Source organism: Bacillus rossius, chromosome 2 (assembly GCF_032445375.1).
Source record: "Bacillus rossius redtenbacheri isolate Brsri chromosome 2, Brsri_v3, whole genome shotgun sequence".
NCBI classification, from domain to species: Eukaryota; Metazoa; Arthropoda; class Insecta; order Phasmatodea; family Bacillidae; genus Bacillus; species Bacillus rossius.
In genome coordinates, this window is record NC_086331.1 from 22803262 (window position 1) to 22816164 (window position 12903).

The 12903-nt window shown below is 37.0% G+C and overlaps 1 protein-coding gene across 1 annotated transcript in view; it reads left to right on the top strand.

The window, feature by feature from the left end:
• Positions 1-1560: 1560 nt before the first annotated feature.
• LOC134529921 (brain-specific homeobox protein homolog) overlaps positions 1561-12903 on the top strand; it is a 98591-nt gene continuing 87248 nt past the window's right edge. Inside the window, exon 1 of the mRNA XM_063364476.1 lies at positions 1561-1768. Coding sequence (XP_063220546.1) covers positions 1679-1768 — 90 coding nt within the window. The 5' untranslated portion in view covers positions 1561-1678. The remainder of the gene's footprint in view (positions 1769-12903) is intronic.

Sequence of the window (12903 nt, forward strand, 5' to 3'; positions counted from 1 at the left end):
ACAACCTGAGTCATCAGTGTCACAGAAATAAGTAAATAAGAAAACCGTAATTGAAAATATCATAACTTACGAGGTGTTGACAGTAGCCGAGTGGATTTATATGTCTACCAGTTGTTCTTGCTCTTCCAAGTTCGATCACCGACAGGAGCTGCTAACAAAGAGGTCTGGTCTCGTCGACAGCAGATGATTTGTCTTAGGAAGTTGCTGTGCTCATGCATGCTGTCGCTGTTGTGTTATCCAAATCATCTGTTTAGTTTCATCGCTGGGTTCGTCTGTGTTGTCCAAGATTGAAGTTTTTCTGCTTTTTCTTGTGTTTATGTTCTTCTCTTTGTCGCCCATTCTATCACAACAACTGTAAACAAGCATTGGCGTTTATCCAAAATAATTTGTTAAAATCAAAGAACTACTGGTAGGTATTATATATCGCCGGTGGAATACCATTATCTTAATGATACGGATTAAAATAATTTCACTCGATTTTATAAACAGGCATTGGGCACCAAAAATTAAATACTTGCGTTAACGGCACCATACCTAACGCCCCTACTGAGTGAGGTAGCAAGATGGTAAGACAATAACGATATTATTCGATCTCTAATGACTTTGTCAATGAACCCAGCCTCACACCACTCTTTTTATTTCGCCAACATCAGTAGTGCCCCTCACGCGTCCACGCATGACAGCTGACATTGTCAAGTGGTCATATTTCGTGGTGTATCAGGCTATATGCCATGCGGAGTTTTTTTAAGAAATCGTTTGTCGGCAGTTTCTGCAATGCACTGCGAATTTAAAAAGGAATCAATTTTAATTGATCGTAAAATAAATTCACTTCTGTAACTAAAGATCTACTTATCAAACGACTTCAATTAAAGGACTTTTGATTCTATTAGACTTTACATCCGATTTATTACAATCCACGATATTTAACCTGTAAGTTACAGTTTTCCAGTTCGAGAGGAAAAGTAAATGGTATTTTTAGAGCGGTAAAAAGTGATCTTCGAAAGTACTTTGTGCAAGCAGCCAGAACGGTTTCTTATAGCGTAATGGGTTTACAGCTCCTACCGGCATGCGGACCCGAACACACAGCTGCAGGGATGAGCCTTGGCGCGTGCCACCAGGAATACCAAACACACTGACAAGCCGGCGGCTCCGTGATTCGCTGGTGCGGCAGGTTTCCGGGCCGACAATTTATCGTGTCATTATTATGTTTGTTGGTAAGCGACGTGCTCATTAGGCGCCACTTCACCGCACGGCACGAGCGCCGAGTCGGCCGCCCCATTGTTGGCACGCTGCTCATCTCATTACCTGGGATTCTGCGGCAGGGCGAAACTACCCTCGCGGCAGCCGGGGGTTGAGTGGTCTCCACGGCAACGCTCGCCGAGGGGCAAAAAGGGCGTGGCTCGGCGCGCCCTCTGCTCCAATGGTGCGCGCCGGTCGCCCGCCGCCTACCAATGGCCGCCCGCGGCGTCCAGGGGAGGGAGGGGAATGCTCACTTCGGGGGTCGTTCACTGCGCGGTCCGCAACCGTCCTCCAACCCTGGTGCGACGAGGACTGGGACTTGGCGTAGTTTTGAGGCGCGAGTCTAGCGGCCACCACGCTGTCTCCACGACTCCCGGTCAGGGTCGCGCCTCTGCCGGCGGCCAGATGCGGTGTTGGAGGCGCCGGTGATTGGCGCGTGATGGACAAGCGCTTTCAAGAGGCCAGAGGGGCGCACACGTCCTTCCTAATCGAAGACATCTTGTTCCGGCCCAAGGCCAGTCTGCCACAGGTGAGGTCTTCGACCTCATGCGACCTCGTGCGACCTCATGTGACCTCGTGGAGGCATCTTTTATTGCCGTTTGAATCTGTCGGATTACTACAGTTTACATTACCTCTTCCAAGTTAAGTAATTCCAACTCTTGTGTATTGCAGGTGATATACTTGTCAAGGACACAGTTTCTGACAGTGTCTTGTTTTCAATGCTTACAGGAAAGTGATATTATTTAGGAATTTCATTAGTTTACAACCTTAGTCAAATGTAATACCACGTAAGTTACGAAACTGAAATCAGTACTCTTACACATTACTCGAATACAGAAAGTCTTCAACCAATGCATTTTTTAAAACTGTCCGTGTTTTGCAACTAACGAGGTGCTGAATTTTAAGTAGAAGAATATAAACTACTAATTTACATGGAAGCGGGAAGACCATTCCTAACCTCTAATTGCCAACACCCTCCTCCTCTTACCACCGGGCTGGCCAATAACGCTGAACTGGACAGAGCAACCGAAATGACAAAAAAACGTACATTGATATAGTTATCACCCAATATTATATATATATTTTTTAATTTAGAAAAATATGGTCCAACACTAAAAAAAAAATGTGAGTTCTAAATATTTAATTTCTGAACAAAGTTTGAATTCAAACGCAACATTTATTTGAAGGCTGTGCTTGCCATCCTAACAAACGTTTTTTCGTTATGATAAAGCTCTATTTACGAAGCATTAATTTTATATACGCTGTCCATGATTTCAATTTGGATTCAAGTAAGTACATACATATTTTCTGTAAGTTTCCTGATGGTTTGAAGTATAATAACAATTAGATGGATTTAAAATTTTGAAGATATTATATGTCAGTACCAAGACGTTCCTGAAAATTTTTAAGATTTATTTGAAACAGGCTCATTGTTAACAGCAAAGTAAAATAAATAACATTACCGTAGATTTTATTTTGTGCAAAAGAGACACACAACTATTGTATGGTAAGGGCAACTATCAAAAGTACACAGGTGGTGTAAGTATGTAAGTATTCTTGCCGTGCGAGTCTCTGAACTAAAGCACAGTATTTCTCTCGAGTTTCGGGTGGTAAATAATATATAAGGAGTATTTTATACTATTATTGTTAAATGATTGCACCAAATTTAAATGCAGTCATCTATCCTAATTTTGCATACTTATATCAGATTACAATGCTTCAATATAAATATTGTTTTAAAGCCGTTATTCCTTGTTTGGGAGAAATAACATTCACTGTATCTTGATATTATAACATCATTATAATAATATCGATCTGCTGATTAGTGAGAGCAATTTTCGCAGGTAGGCATTTTATTAGTAGCCTATATGTAGCAGGCTGATGGGGGAAATAAAGGTTTATTACGAACACATTGCTGCGCAATTCAAAAATCATGTTGGAAATACACAGTCTTAAGCGAAGACTTATTTAAAATATGAAGTAAAAAAGAAACTAAAAATTGATTTCCTGTCTCAGAAAATTAATAATCCTGATAATTGTATATTACTATCGCTAAGGAAATTATGTTAATCGTGTTAAAAAATAAACTGTGATAGATTTTTTATTGTCATGAAATATATTTTTATGGTTATCTTCGATACGTTATTTTTGAAAAGTTAGAATATTAAAATTTGTATTATTTTCAAGCTGAGTTCCTTAGAGTTCTGGCAAACAAACTTTCAAAGAACGTCTTAGCTTACAAAAATGTTGCGCCAAAATGCAAACAAAATTATGATTTTACAAATACTGTATCCTTGCAATTACACAAAATATTTTCACATGCAAAAATTAAATTTCTAGTGCGCTTACTACAGCTTCAAACAGTGTGTTCACTCAGTAACCACTTGGCATTATTTAGTATTTTTAGTTTAGATTTCCAGATTTTATGTTTGTTCTAATTGCGCAGCATGTATATAAATATAACGTAGGCAGGTAAAAAAAGCTTAAATACAGTTCAGACTCATTCTTTCCTTTGATGATATTTCTATTTTTGATTTTGTGTTTATACCTATGTTGAAATGTTATTTTAGTTTTCACTGGATAATAATTTATCTCCTTATATAAATGATGCTAAAGCCGAGTAAATACTTGCGGCATTTTATTGTAACGTTTAAGGTAACACAAAGTGTTAACGCTGAGATATGTTTTTGTACACTATACGGCTATAATTTTCCCGTTTTTGTGGAAACTTTACTGCAGGAAAAAAAACTACCGGTGTTAAAGTATCGGTGGTTCAGGTTCTGGCAATAAAAAAAATATGCATAAATATCTTGAAATTATAAAAAATCTAAAATTGTAGCACTGAAATTGTTCGTAAATATTTTCTGCGTTCTATTTCACGTTCTCTGAAAGAGCGGATAACCGGGTGAACGGAAGCGTTGAGTTGGCAATAGGTACGGGAAACAGCACAATCCGGGACGTGTTAACACTTGTTGGCTGACACGTGCTGATGACATCGATAGTACCGTCGTGTCTGAATGCGCTGTTACTTGTTCGTCCAGTATAATGGCACTATCAAACCAAAAGAAACCAAACAATGGCAAACAATCAACAAAAGAGTCGTGGACAGGGATTGTTTTGTTTTCCTCTGCTGTCGACTTGAATTGATTATCCGTTCTGTGAAGTTTGCTGACTACCGACGTGTTTCCGTTGATGTTTTTGTGTAAGAGCGTATTGGCGTGCGCCGTTGACGGCAACTTGGATACTGTAAGGTTCACTTGCTACCCTTCTTTTGCTATCTATAGGGACTGGAAATATTCGCGATTTAAATGACCTTTAAGGTAGATTCCACAGTCCTCTGTATACTCGAGCAAATGCCACTTGCTCATTGGCTACTGACTTGTGAGACCTGTCATCTGGGATGCTTCGGATTCGAGACTTATTTGGTTGAAGGATATTCATTGGCTTAAAGTCCTTCAGATAAACTGTGAGCCAATCGCAGAAGCAATATGAAGGTACATGTGTTTGGGTTCTAGCATAACGCGACATTAATCCAATAATTTTTCCGGTCTCTAGCTATCGGGAATGCTATTAGTAGAGCTTTGATTATGTTGAGGATTCATTGGTTAGCATATTAGACTTGAAGCACTCGACGATGTTGCACTACAGTGCCCTTCTCACATCCTTCACAACTTCGAGCCAGTTATAAACGAGGAGAAATGGTTATCCAATCACGTGCAAACTGCCAAATTAAATGACTTTGTTATCGACCAATGAGCGTTCTAAAAATGTTTGATTGGAGTTTCTCCTGGAGTGAAATGAATCCGCAAAATAATCGTGACAAGCTATATGCTATGATATGATCGATTTGCATGTTACATGGTTGTGCATACAGACGTAAGGGCGTAGTATCGTCAATTATTTTGGTAATTATATTTCGGTTTTTTTGCAGATGATTTTACATAAATTCATAATATAACCATATTTTATTGTTTATAAAAGGGATTTTCTTATAAACAAGGTATTGATTAAAGTTTTTACGAACCTAAAGACAAACTTTTGGATTAACCGTTCGTATGTAGCCGTCGTCTTCAAATTCTTTATTTTAGTACATCAATCATATATATATAAGGTTTTCCAAAAACCCTAAAAAAAACAGGTTTATACGTTTATGGGAAAATCTAATTTCTATTTATTTATCAATATTATACTAATATAGTTTCAAGACGAAGGCTGCATACGAACGTTTGATCCAAAACTATATAACACATGATTTCATGTTTTCAGTACATGCTTGGACTGACATAAAATATTTGCCTTTAAGTTTGGAAAAAAAAATCATTAAGGTATTTTTTTAATAGAAAAAGTATTTTGTAAACAACTAAATGTGGTTACATTATAAACTTATTTAAAATCAGTTGGCTCCTAACCAATCGGTACCGACTCAGTGCTCATTAATTCGAGTGACGCCCGGTTGCTGGATTCGAACTCAAGACCCTCGCAAAACAACGAGACGGCTTAGCGACCACGGCCACAGAGAACCCACCTTCGTGAATGCGTCTTAATTTGATTGCTGTTCTTGCTGATGGACCTTTTTTTTTTCTCTGACCAACGCTTCTTTGGAATATATTTTGTGACTGTTGATACAAATATCCTACATCTAAATCCAGTTTTTTCCTTTATTATGGCCTTCTTTCTATTCACGCATTATTTTCATATGTTTTTCTGCTTGATTCTGTTACAAATATCTACAGAGAAGAATGCCGCGTAAAATGGGAATATTGCTTTTCATTCATGTTCATGATCTATATTTACCTAAGAAACTACGTTATTAAGAGGGTATTTATCTATTAATTATTTGCAGCATTTAATTCCGTGTTTCTTTAAAAAAAAACTATCTACACGTTGAAAAAAGTTATCTTTAGAGAATTTTGTAGGTATGTTGAGGTACCGCCTCATTATTTCGTTTATTGGACTAAAAGTTTGCAAGTATAAACAAATGTGATTGATTGCCTGCTATAGGTCACCCACAACAGATCTTTTATGTTTTTTGGAACCTTTTAATATGTGTTGCACTGAAAATATGCCTGAGACAGTGTACATATGTTTTAAATTAAAAATATTACTTTATAAATATAAATAAACAGTACGTTTTAAAGCAATATATCTGTACTTATTAGAATTATTCTTAATTATTTTCATTTAATTTTTTTTTCGTATAAATTTTTATAATGTAAATCTGGAACGTGGCTCAAATAATTGCAATTTTTACAGACTATTTTACATCTCAGTACAATTAATTTTTACGTAACTTGCCACGTAATATTGTACAAGTTTATCAGTTTGGTATTACTTACCAATTATAGGTTAAAATTTGTTCTATAGGCCCTTAAATAATAGTTTATTATAAACAGTAGTAAATAAAGCATCAAATCTAAAACAAAATTTTTAGTTTATTTGATAAAGAAAATTTTCACTTTTTTTAGTACCAACTAATTGAGTGAAAATTAGGTACAGTGTTTATGTAGCATGGAAATATTGACCCAGTTAGTGGGTGTCCATTCTAAATCTGAAGTCACTCTGGTTAGCAATTGGTTAGCAGAACGAACCAATGCTGTATAAAGGCTAATTCTAGAAGTTAGTTTAAAGTGACTCACAAGGAATAATCGTAACAATATCATCCTTAAGTTAGTATCGTTAAAAAAGTAGTTACAACATATCAGTAAGGAATTAGTGTTAAATATCGTTATAACCAAAATATTACTTACTGCTAATTTTGAATTAAATTATTTATATAACAAATATTGCACACACACGCACTCCTTAACGCAGAGTGATTATGGAGGACAAATTCCCCCCGAAGTTATGAAAAAATTTGCAAAATATCAGTAGCCTACGGCTACAACTGAAGGCCTATATGTCAGTGTGTTAGTGCCAGAAGTAATGTAGGTTTTTTTTAATACACATGAAAAATATTTCTTTATCCGCCAGTGCTTCTAATCTCCATGGCCAAATAACATTTTCAGCGCAATAAAACTTTTAAATTATGAATACGACTCGCTTTGAAAACGTAAATAGTTCTTAAAATTGGGCCAAAGAAAAGGTTAAAGAGTTTTGAGAACTACATTATCGCGTTATGCAGTTGTCTCTAAACGTAAATAGAGCCCGGAAAAATTTACACATTTGACATTTTTGCTGCTTCTGCGATAGGTCCACAATTTTATCTGGAAAACTGTGAGCTAATTACAAGACCTAAAAAAAATGTGACGAATGGATAGAAATATGATTCAGTTGGCTCATAAGTAGGGACCGAAGAAATTCGCGGGTTCAATGACCCCTGGGGTGGACTCTGAAGTTCTCAGTTTACCCGGGAAAATGCCACTTGCTCATTGACTGCTGACTTGTGAGTCGTCAGATCTGGGTTGCCTGTGAATCACTGCTTCTTTGAATAAATGTTTCTAATTGGCCCAATGACATCCAGATGAACTTTGAGCCAGTATCAGAAGCAGCCAACAGTATAAGTATTTGAATTCTAGCCTATCGCGAAATGAAAACGCGAATTTATGATGACCCGAGTTATAAATAGAGGCACATATTTTTCACGAAATAATCTGATCACTCATTAGTAGAGACCCGTGAAATTCGCGGGTTCATTTCGTGTTATGCCAATTAGAGACCCTCACTCATAGAAGTGTCGAATCACAGGCCACCCAGTCGAGACGACTCACAAGTCAGCAGCCAATGAACAGTAGGCATTTTCCCGAGTGTGTAGAGGATATTGGAGTCTATCCTGGAGGTCATTGAACCCGCGAATTTCACGGGTCTCTACTCATTAGACTACAATAATTTATGCCTACGTTAGCGACTACTTCCTTGCAATTGGAGGCCGTCTGCAAGAGAAGCCAATGCCCTGTTTGGCCGGGCTATTCAGGACGCGTTTGCTTCCGCACTGGATGGCTGTGATTGGTGTGCTGGCTTATACATGTACCTGGAATAGAGGCAGGCATTTTTCGCGAAAATATCTGAACACTTACTAGACTGCAACAAGGTATATCCGCACCTGTGGTTTCTTCCTTGCGATTGGCGGCCGTCTGCGAGAGACGTCGTTGCCTTATTTAACCGAACCACTCAAGATGCGTTTACTTCCACACTGAATCACTGTGATTGGTGTTGTTACAATCGATGTGTACCTGGGAGAAACTCACCCAATCACGAAACACAGACGGTGCTACAGTGTTTTGACTTTCAGCTAGTCTCGGAATCTTTTCGCGAAATCTGCATGCCCCTAACCTGGAATAAGCACATCATACCATGAAACACAGACAATGCTACCAACACATGGCCAAAGTGATACCCCTCGTGATCAACGAGGTATGTGGCAATCATAAAGTCTCTCAAGACCGTTCGATTAGGTGACGTCGAATGACAACGGTTTGGAATGTCAGTGCTCGCGCTTAACGTGCCAGGTAAGCAGAAATGTGTTTTTAAACACAACTTTTAATTTTTTTTATTTGATCGTAGTCACATTTGCCAGTAGTTTATTTCTCTCTGACATTAACATTAAATCACGCAAAGAATGGCAATAACGCTTTCTCTCACAACAAACCGCGAGACGACAAAGTTTTGAAATAACTAAGGATCATTGCTTTACATTTTGTCTTATTTTTATGTGGTTAAATTCAGTCACAGTAATTTATTTTATTTTATAAGACCGAATTCCACCAATATCAAAAGGTTAGCAAAAACTAATATAATGTTTATTAGTTTAACAACAGAATATTAATAATAGGTTATAATTTGTAAATAATTAACACGCTCTAGGTTATAATATGTGTAGATGAAAATTGAGCTTGTGCATAAGTAAGTTAATAATTTTTTTTTGTATTTTAACATAAATCGATTTACTCAAATTGTCCTAGAAATCCCTTAAACGTTGCTCTCTCAGTTAATATAAACAAAACATTCGTTTAGAAATCCATCACTAAAAGTCTATGCAGTGACTCTTAATCTCTCGCTTTTGTTTGGGTTAGAGGGATATAAATATTACGCCCGGTTTTTAAAATAACCACTTTATTTTTTCTCACTTTTTTTTTCGCCTCAAAATACAACTGACGAATGGAGGCTGCATTTTTTTAAATTTTTTCATTAGAAATTCCCCTTATTTGTCTAAAGGCGATTGGATTGATACCCAAATGAATTCCTGCATAAAAATACGGTACTTTGACAACTCCAATATACAACAGAGATCATAAGTGGTTTCAATATGAAAACAAAAACTATTGACTTTGTACAAAAGCGCAACTGATGTTCCAGTGTTTAAAGTAAAATATTAACGCTTATGCTAGTTTTTTTAGTTAAAAATATGTTTCATATTTAAATATTTTTTGTTTGAAAAAATTGTTTTCATCAAATATTTTTCCTTAAACATAATTTTGTGTTATTCTTACAGTATTTAAAGCTTTAAGCTGTAATTCTCCCGTGATGTAAGTTTATTGCATTTTCAGGGCACCATTTTGTTTTAGGCCATTCTTACATGTGTTTTATATATATGTATATATATATGTAAATGTATATATATGGTACATATACACACCTCAGTATTACATATTTTATAACAAATTTAGTGGGCAGTTTATGCTACACATAATCTGCTATTTGTAAAACGCCACCGAAGGGTTTATAAATAAATCATTTTGCCTGGATAATTTCATGGAAGTCACTCACTAGAAGTTAAATTTCTGTTTTCCCAAAGCGTGACAACGTCTAATAAATCGATGAACGCCGGCTGCACGCACGAAAAAGGATGATTCATTGTCCCGTTAAACTTTGTCCCGTTACGCTTTGTCCAGTTACGCTCATTGTACGCTTGCGCCGCATCTATCTCTCTTCCACTCTATTGGAACAACCATCTAATTGACTTTTTCGAGGCACATTAAACTTGAAACTCTCCCATTCGTTTCCTACTTTTCCTATAATCGTCCTATCCTTAACAGAATAACACAGATTGGAAGAAGTTAAATAGCAAACATGTATAAAAGTTATAGTTAAAATAATCTGTTCGTTAAAGTAATAAACATATTTGAATTAATGAGTGCAAATAAAAGTAAATTTATCAATTAAATTGTATATTTAATTTCGCTCCTTCTTTGTATCCATACAAAATAGTGATAATTCAATAAAAATGATTCAATTTTATTCATACAAGTATGCAATCATTTCATCAATGTTTTGTTATGACGTTGTCACGTTAAACTATCGTCCGTAAACCGACTTTACAGAGAACCAATTTTTTTTATTATTTATTCATAAAAATCTGTAAATAACGAAAAAAAATAAATGAAGGGCGGATTGTGCTAAGCTGTTTTTTCCTCTTAAACAAATTAAAGACTAGGCATTCAACCAGAAGCTGAGAGAGAGATAGTTATAGTATGGGATACCGATGGGATGAATATTACTTTCCTGAAAAACACAACTACATACACACATCTACATGCAAATGTATAAGCATGTATACATATATCTACCCTACAAATGTATGTGAATACATACAAATATGCGCTTGATAGAACATCAGAGTACACGTGACAGAAGTGAAAATTCTTTTGCATCTCAAACCTTGACTCATAAGTATATCGTAAAGCGTAAAACGACAGAGAGAGAGAGAGAGAGAGAGAGAGAGTGAGGAGGAGAGAAAGAAAACAATTTTCTAAAAATAACACAGATCGGGTTTTTATGGTTTTCATTTCTGTTTGAAGTATTTATGAATCCTAACCTTTTTTTTGTAATAATTAGAAATTTTATTAAAAATAAAAACAATTAATATTCAACGCACGTAAATTGTTTAAACTTTTTTAAACTAGCGTATTTTCAGTTGGACTTATCATATTCACATGCTCGTAGGCTCATAGGTAATTATAATACGGTGTGTGCTTTAGTTAATAAAAAAATAATTCGTGCCAAATAATTAACCTGTCAAACTAAAGTGTGAAAAGCATACCAACAAATATTTAGTTACACAGCTAAAACAATACTGATTTACCCAAGTAATTAAAATAATACGTACTTGAGAGAACACAAGTTTCTTGCGAATATGGCCCATGGCGCGGTGCACAACAATAAGCTTCAAACCTCGTTGTGTTGCATGCGTTATACAAGAACAACGCGCGGCTGTGTAATTTCCGCTGCGTTATTGCCGAGTAAAATAAAAAAAAAAGGTGGTTGTCTATAAAGTCGGTTTACGGACGATAATGTTACGTGATAACGTCATAAGAAAACATTGATGAAAAATTGCATACTTTTTTAATTTTCAAATTTTATTTACAGTTTCTGCAAATTTAATTTAAAAAAATTGTTTAAAAATTATAATCATGAACAATTAGTTAAAAAGCCCGCCTTAACCTGTTTGATATTATAGAAGATTTTCTCGCACGGTGGTTGGCCGGTTCTTGCACGCTCGGCTCAGGTGGAACGTAACAATTTTTCGTGCGTGCAGCCGACGTTCATCGATTTATAAGACGTTATCACGTCAAAAGCAAAGCAATTTTCTCGGGTCACGAGTGCACTAAAGACACACACACACACACACACACACCCACACACACAAACTGCCAGAGAAACCAAATTCGTCATTTTCGGGTAACGCCACTACTTGGCAGATTGACAGCAACAGCTCCCTAGCGGCGAAAACTGCTGCTACAAGTACATGATGCCCACACAGCATTAGGATTCCGTGTATTTTTGGTTCCTCTCTGGTACCCACCGGTAGCACTATCCAAAAAGGTGCAAGGGGTGAGGATAGCACTTCGACCAGACCAAGTGGTGTCTGAGTGGATGTTCTCAGGGCGGTAGTAGGAGTGCTTGGAGCATTGAAGTGACTGACAAAGCCTTGGAACAGTCCAACTGTGGTTGTCAGCCTGGTAAACTCTGTGGTTGAGTAGGCCATACATTTCCCCATGCCTCGTGGAAGGCAATGAGTGATGAGCCCTTAAGGGCACCAGATAGTGCGTGTGGCAAGTTCTAAAGCAGCTTGCTTGCTGAATTCTTGTGACTTGTAGTGCTTTTACATGATACATGCTAATGAGGAGGTTTTTGCATAGAAGTTGTTGATCTTGCTCTGACATGTGTTACATGGAGGTTATGCATGTTTATGGGATGGTTTTAAATGTTCGTGGAAGGATATTTGCATCAATATTTTTTATTTTGCTCTGAAGTGATGTGTATGGATACGATGCACGATGGTAAGATGCCGGTGGCAAGATGGCTGATTGTTAATCTCAATATGATTTGTGGCGTAAAGATATTATTAACCCCAAAGGTAAGACAGTCGCGTGGTAGTTGTTTATCTCGCCATAATGTGTGGGGTTTGGTGTGAACAGTGATGTTAAAGTGTTTGTGTGATGTTTGCTGATCACGTCATGATGTAATAAGTATGGTTTATAATGCGTGCTCATGGGAATGTGGTCATGCGGTGGTTGTTGATATCGCCATGATGTTATGGGTGTGAAGGTTGTGTACACTGATGAGAAGGAGGGTATTGTGGATCTCGCTGTGATATGGTGTGTATGGAGGTGATGCATGCTAATGGGGAGGTTGTGGATCTCGCTGTGATGTGATGTGTATGGAGGTGATGCATGATAATGGGGAGGTTGTGGATCTCGCTGTGATGTGGTGTGTATGGAGGTGATG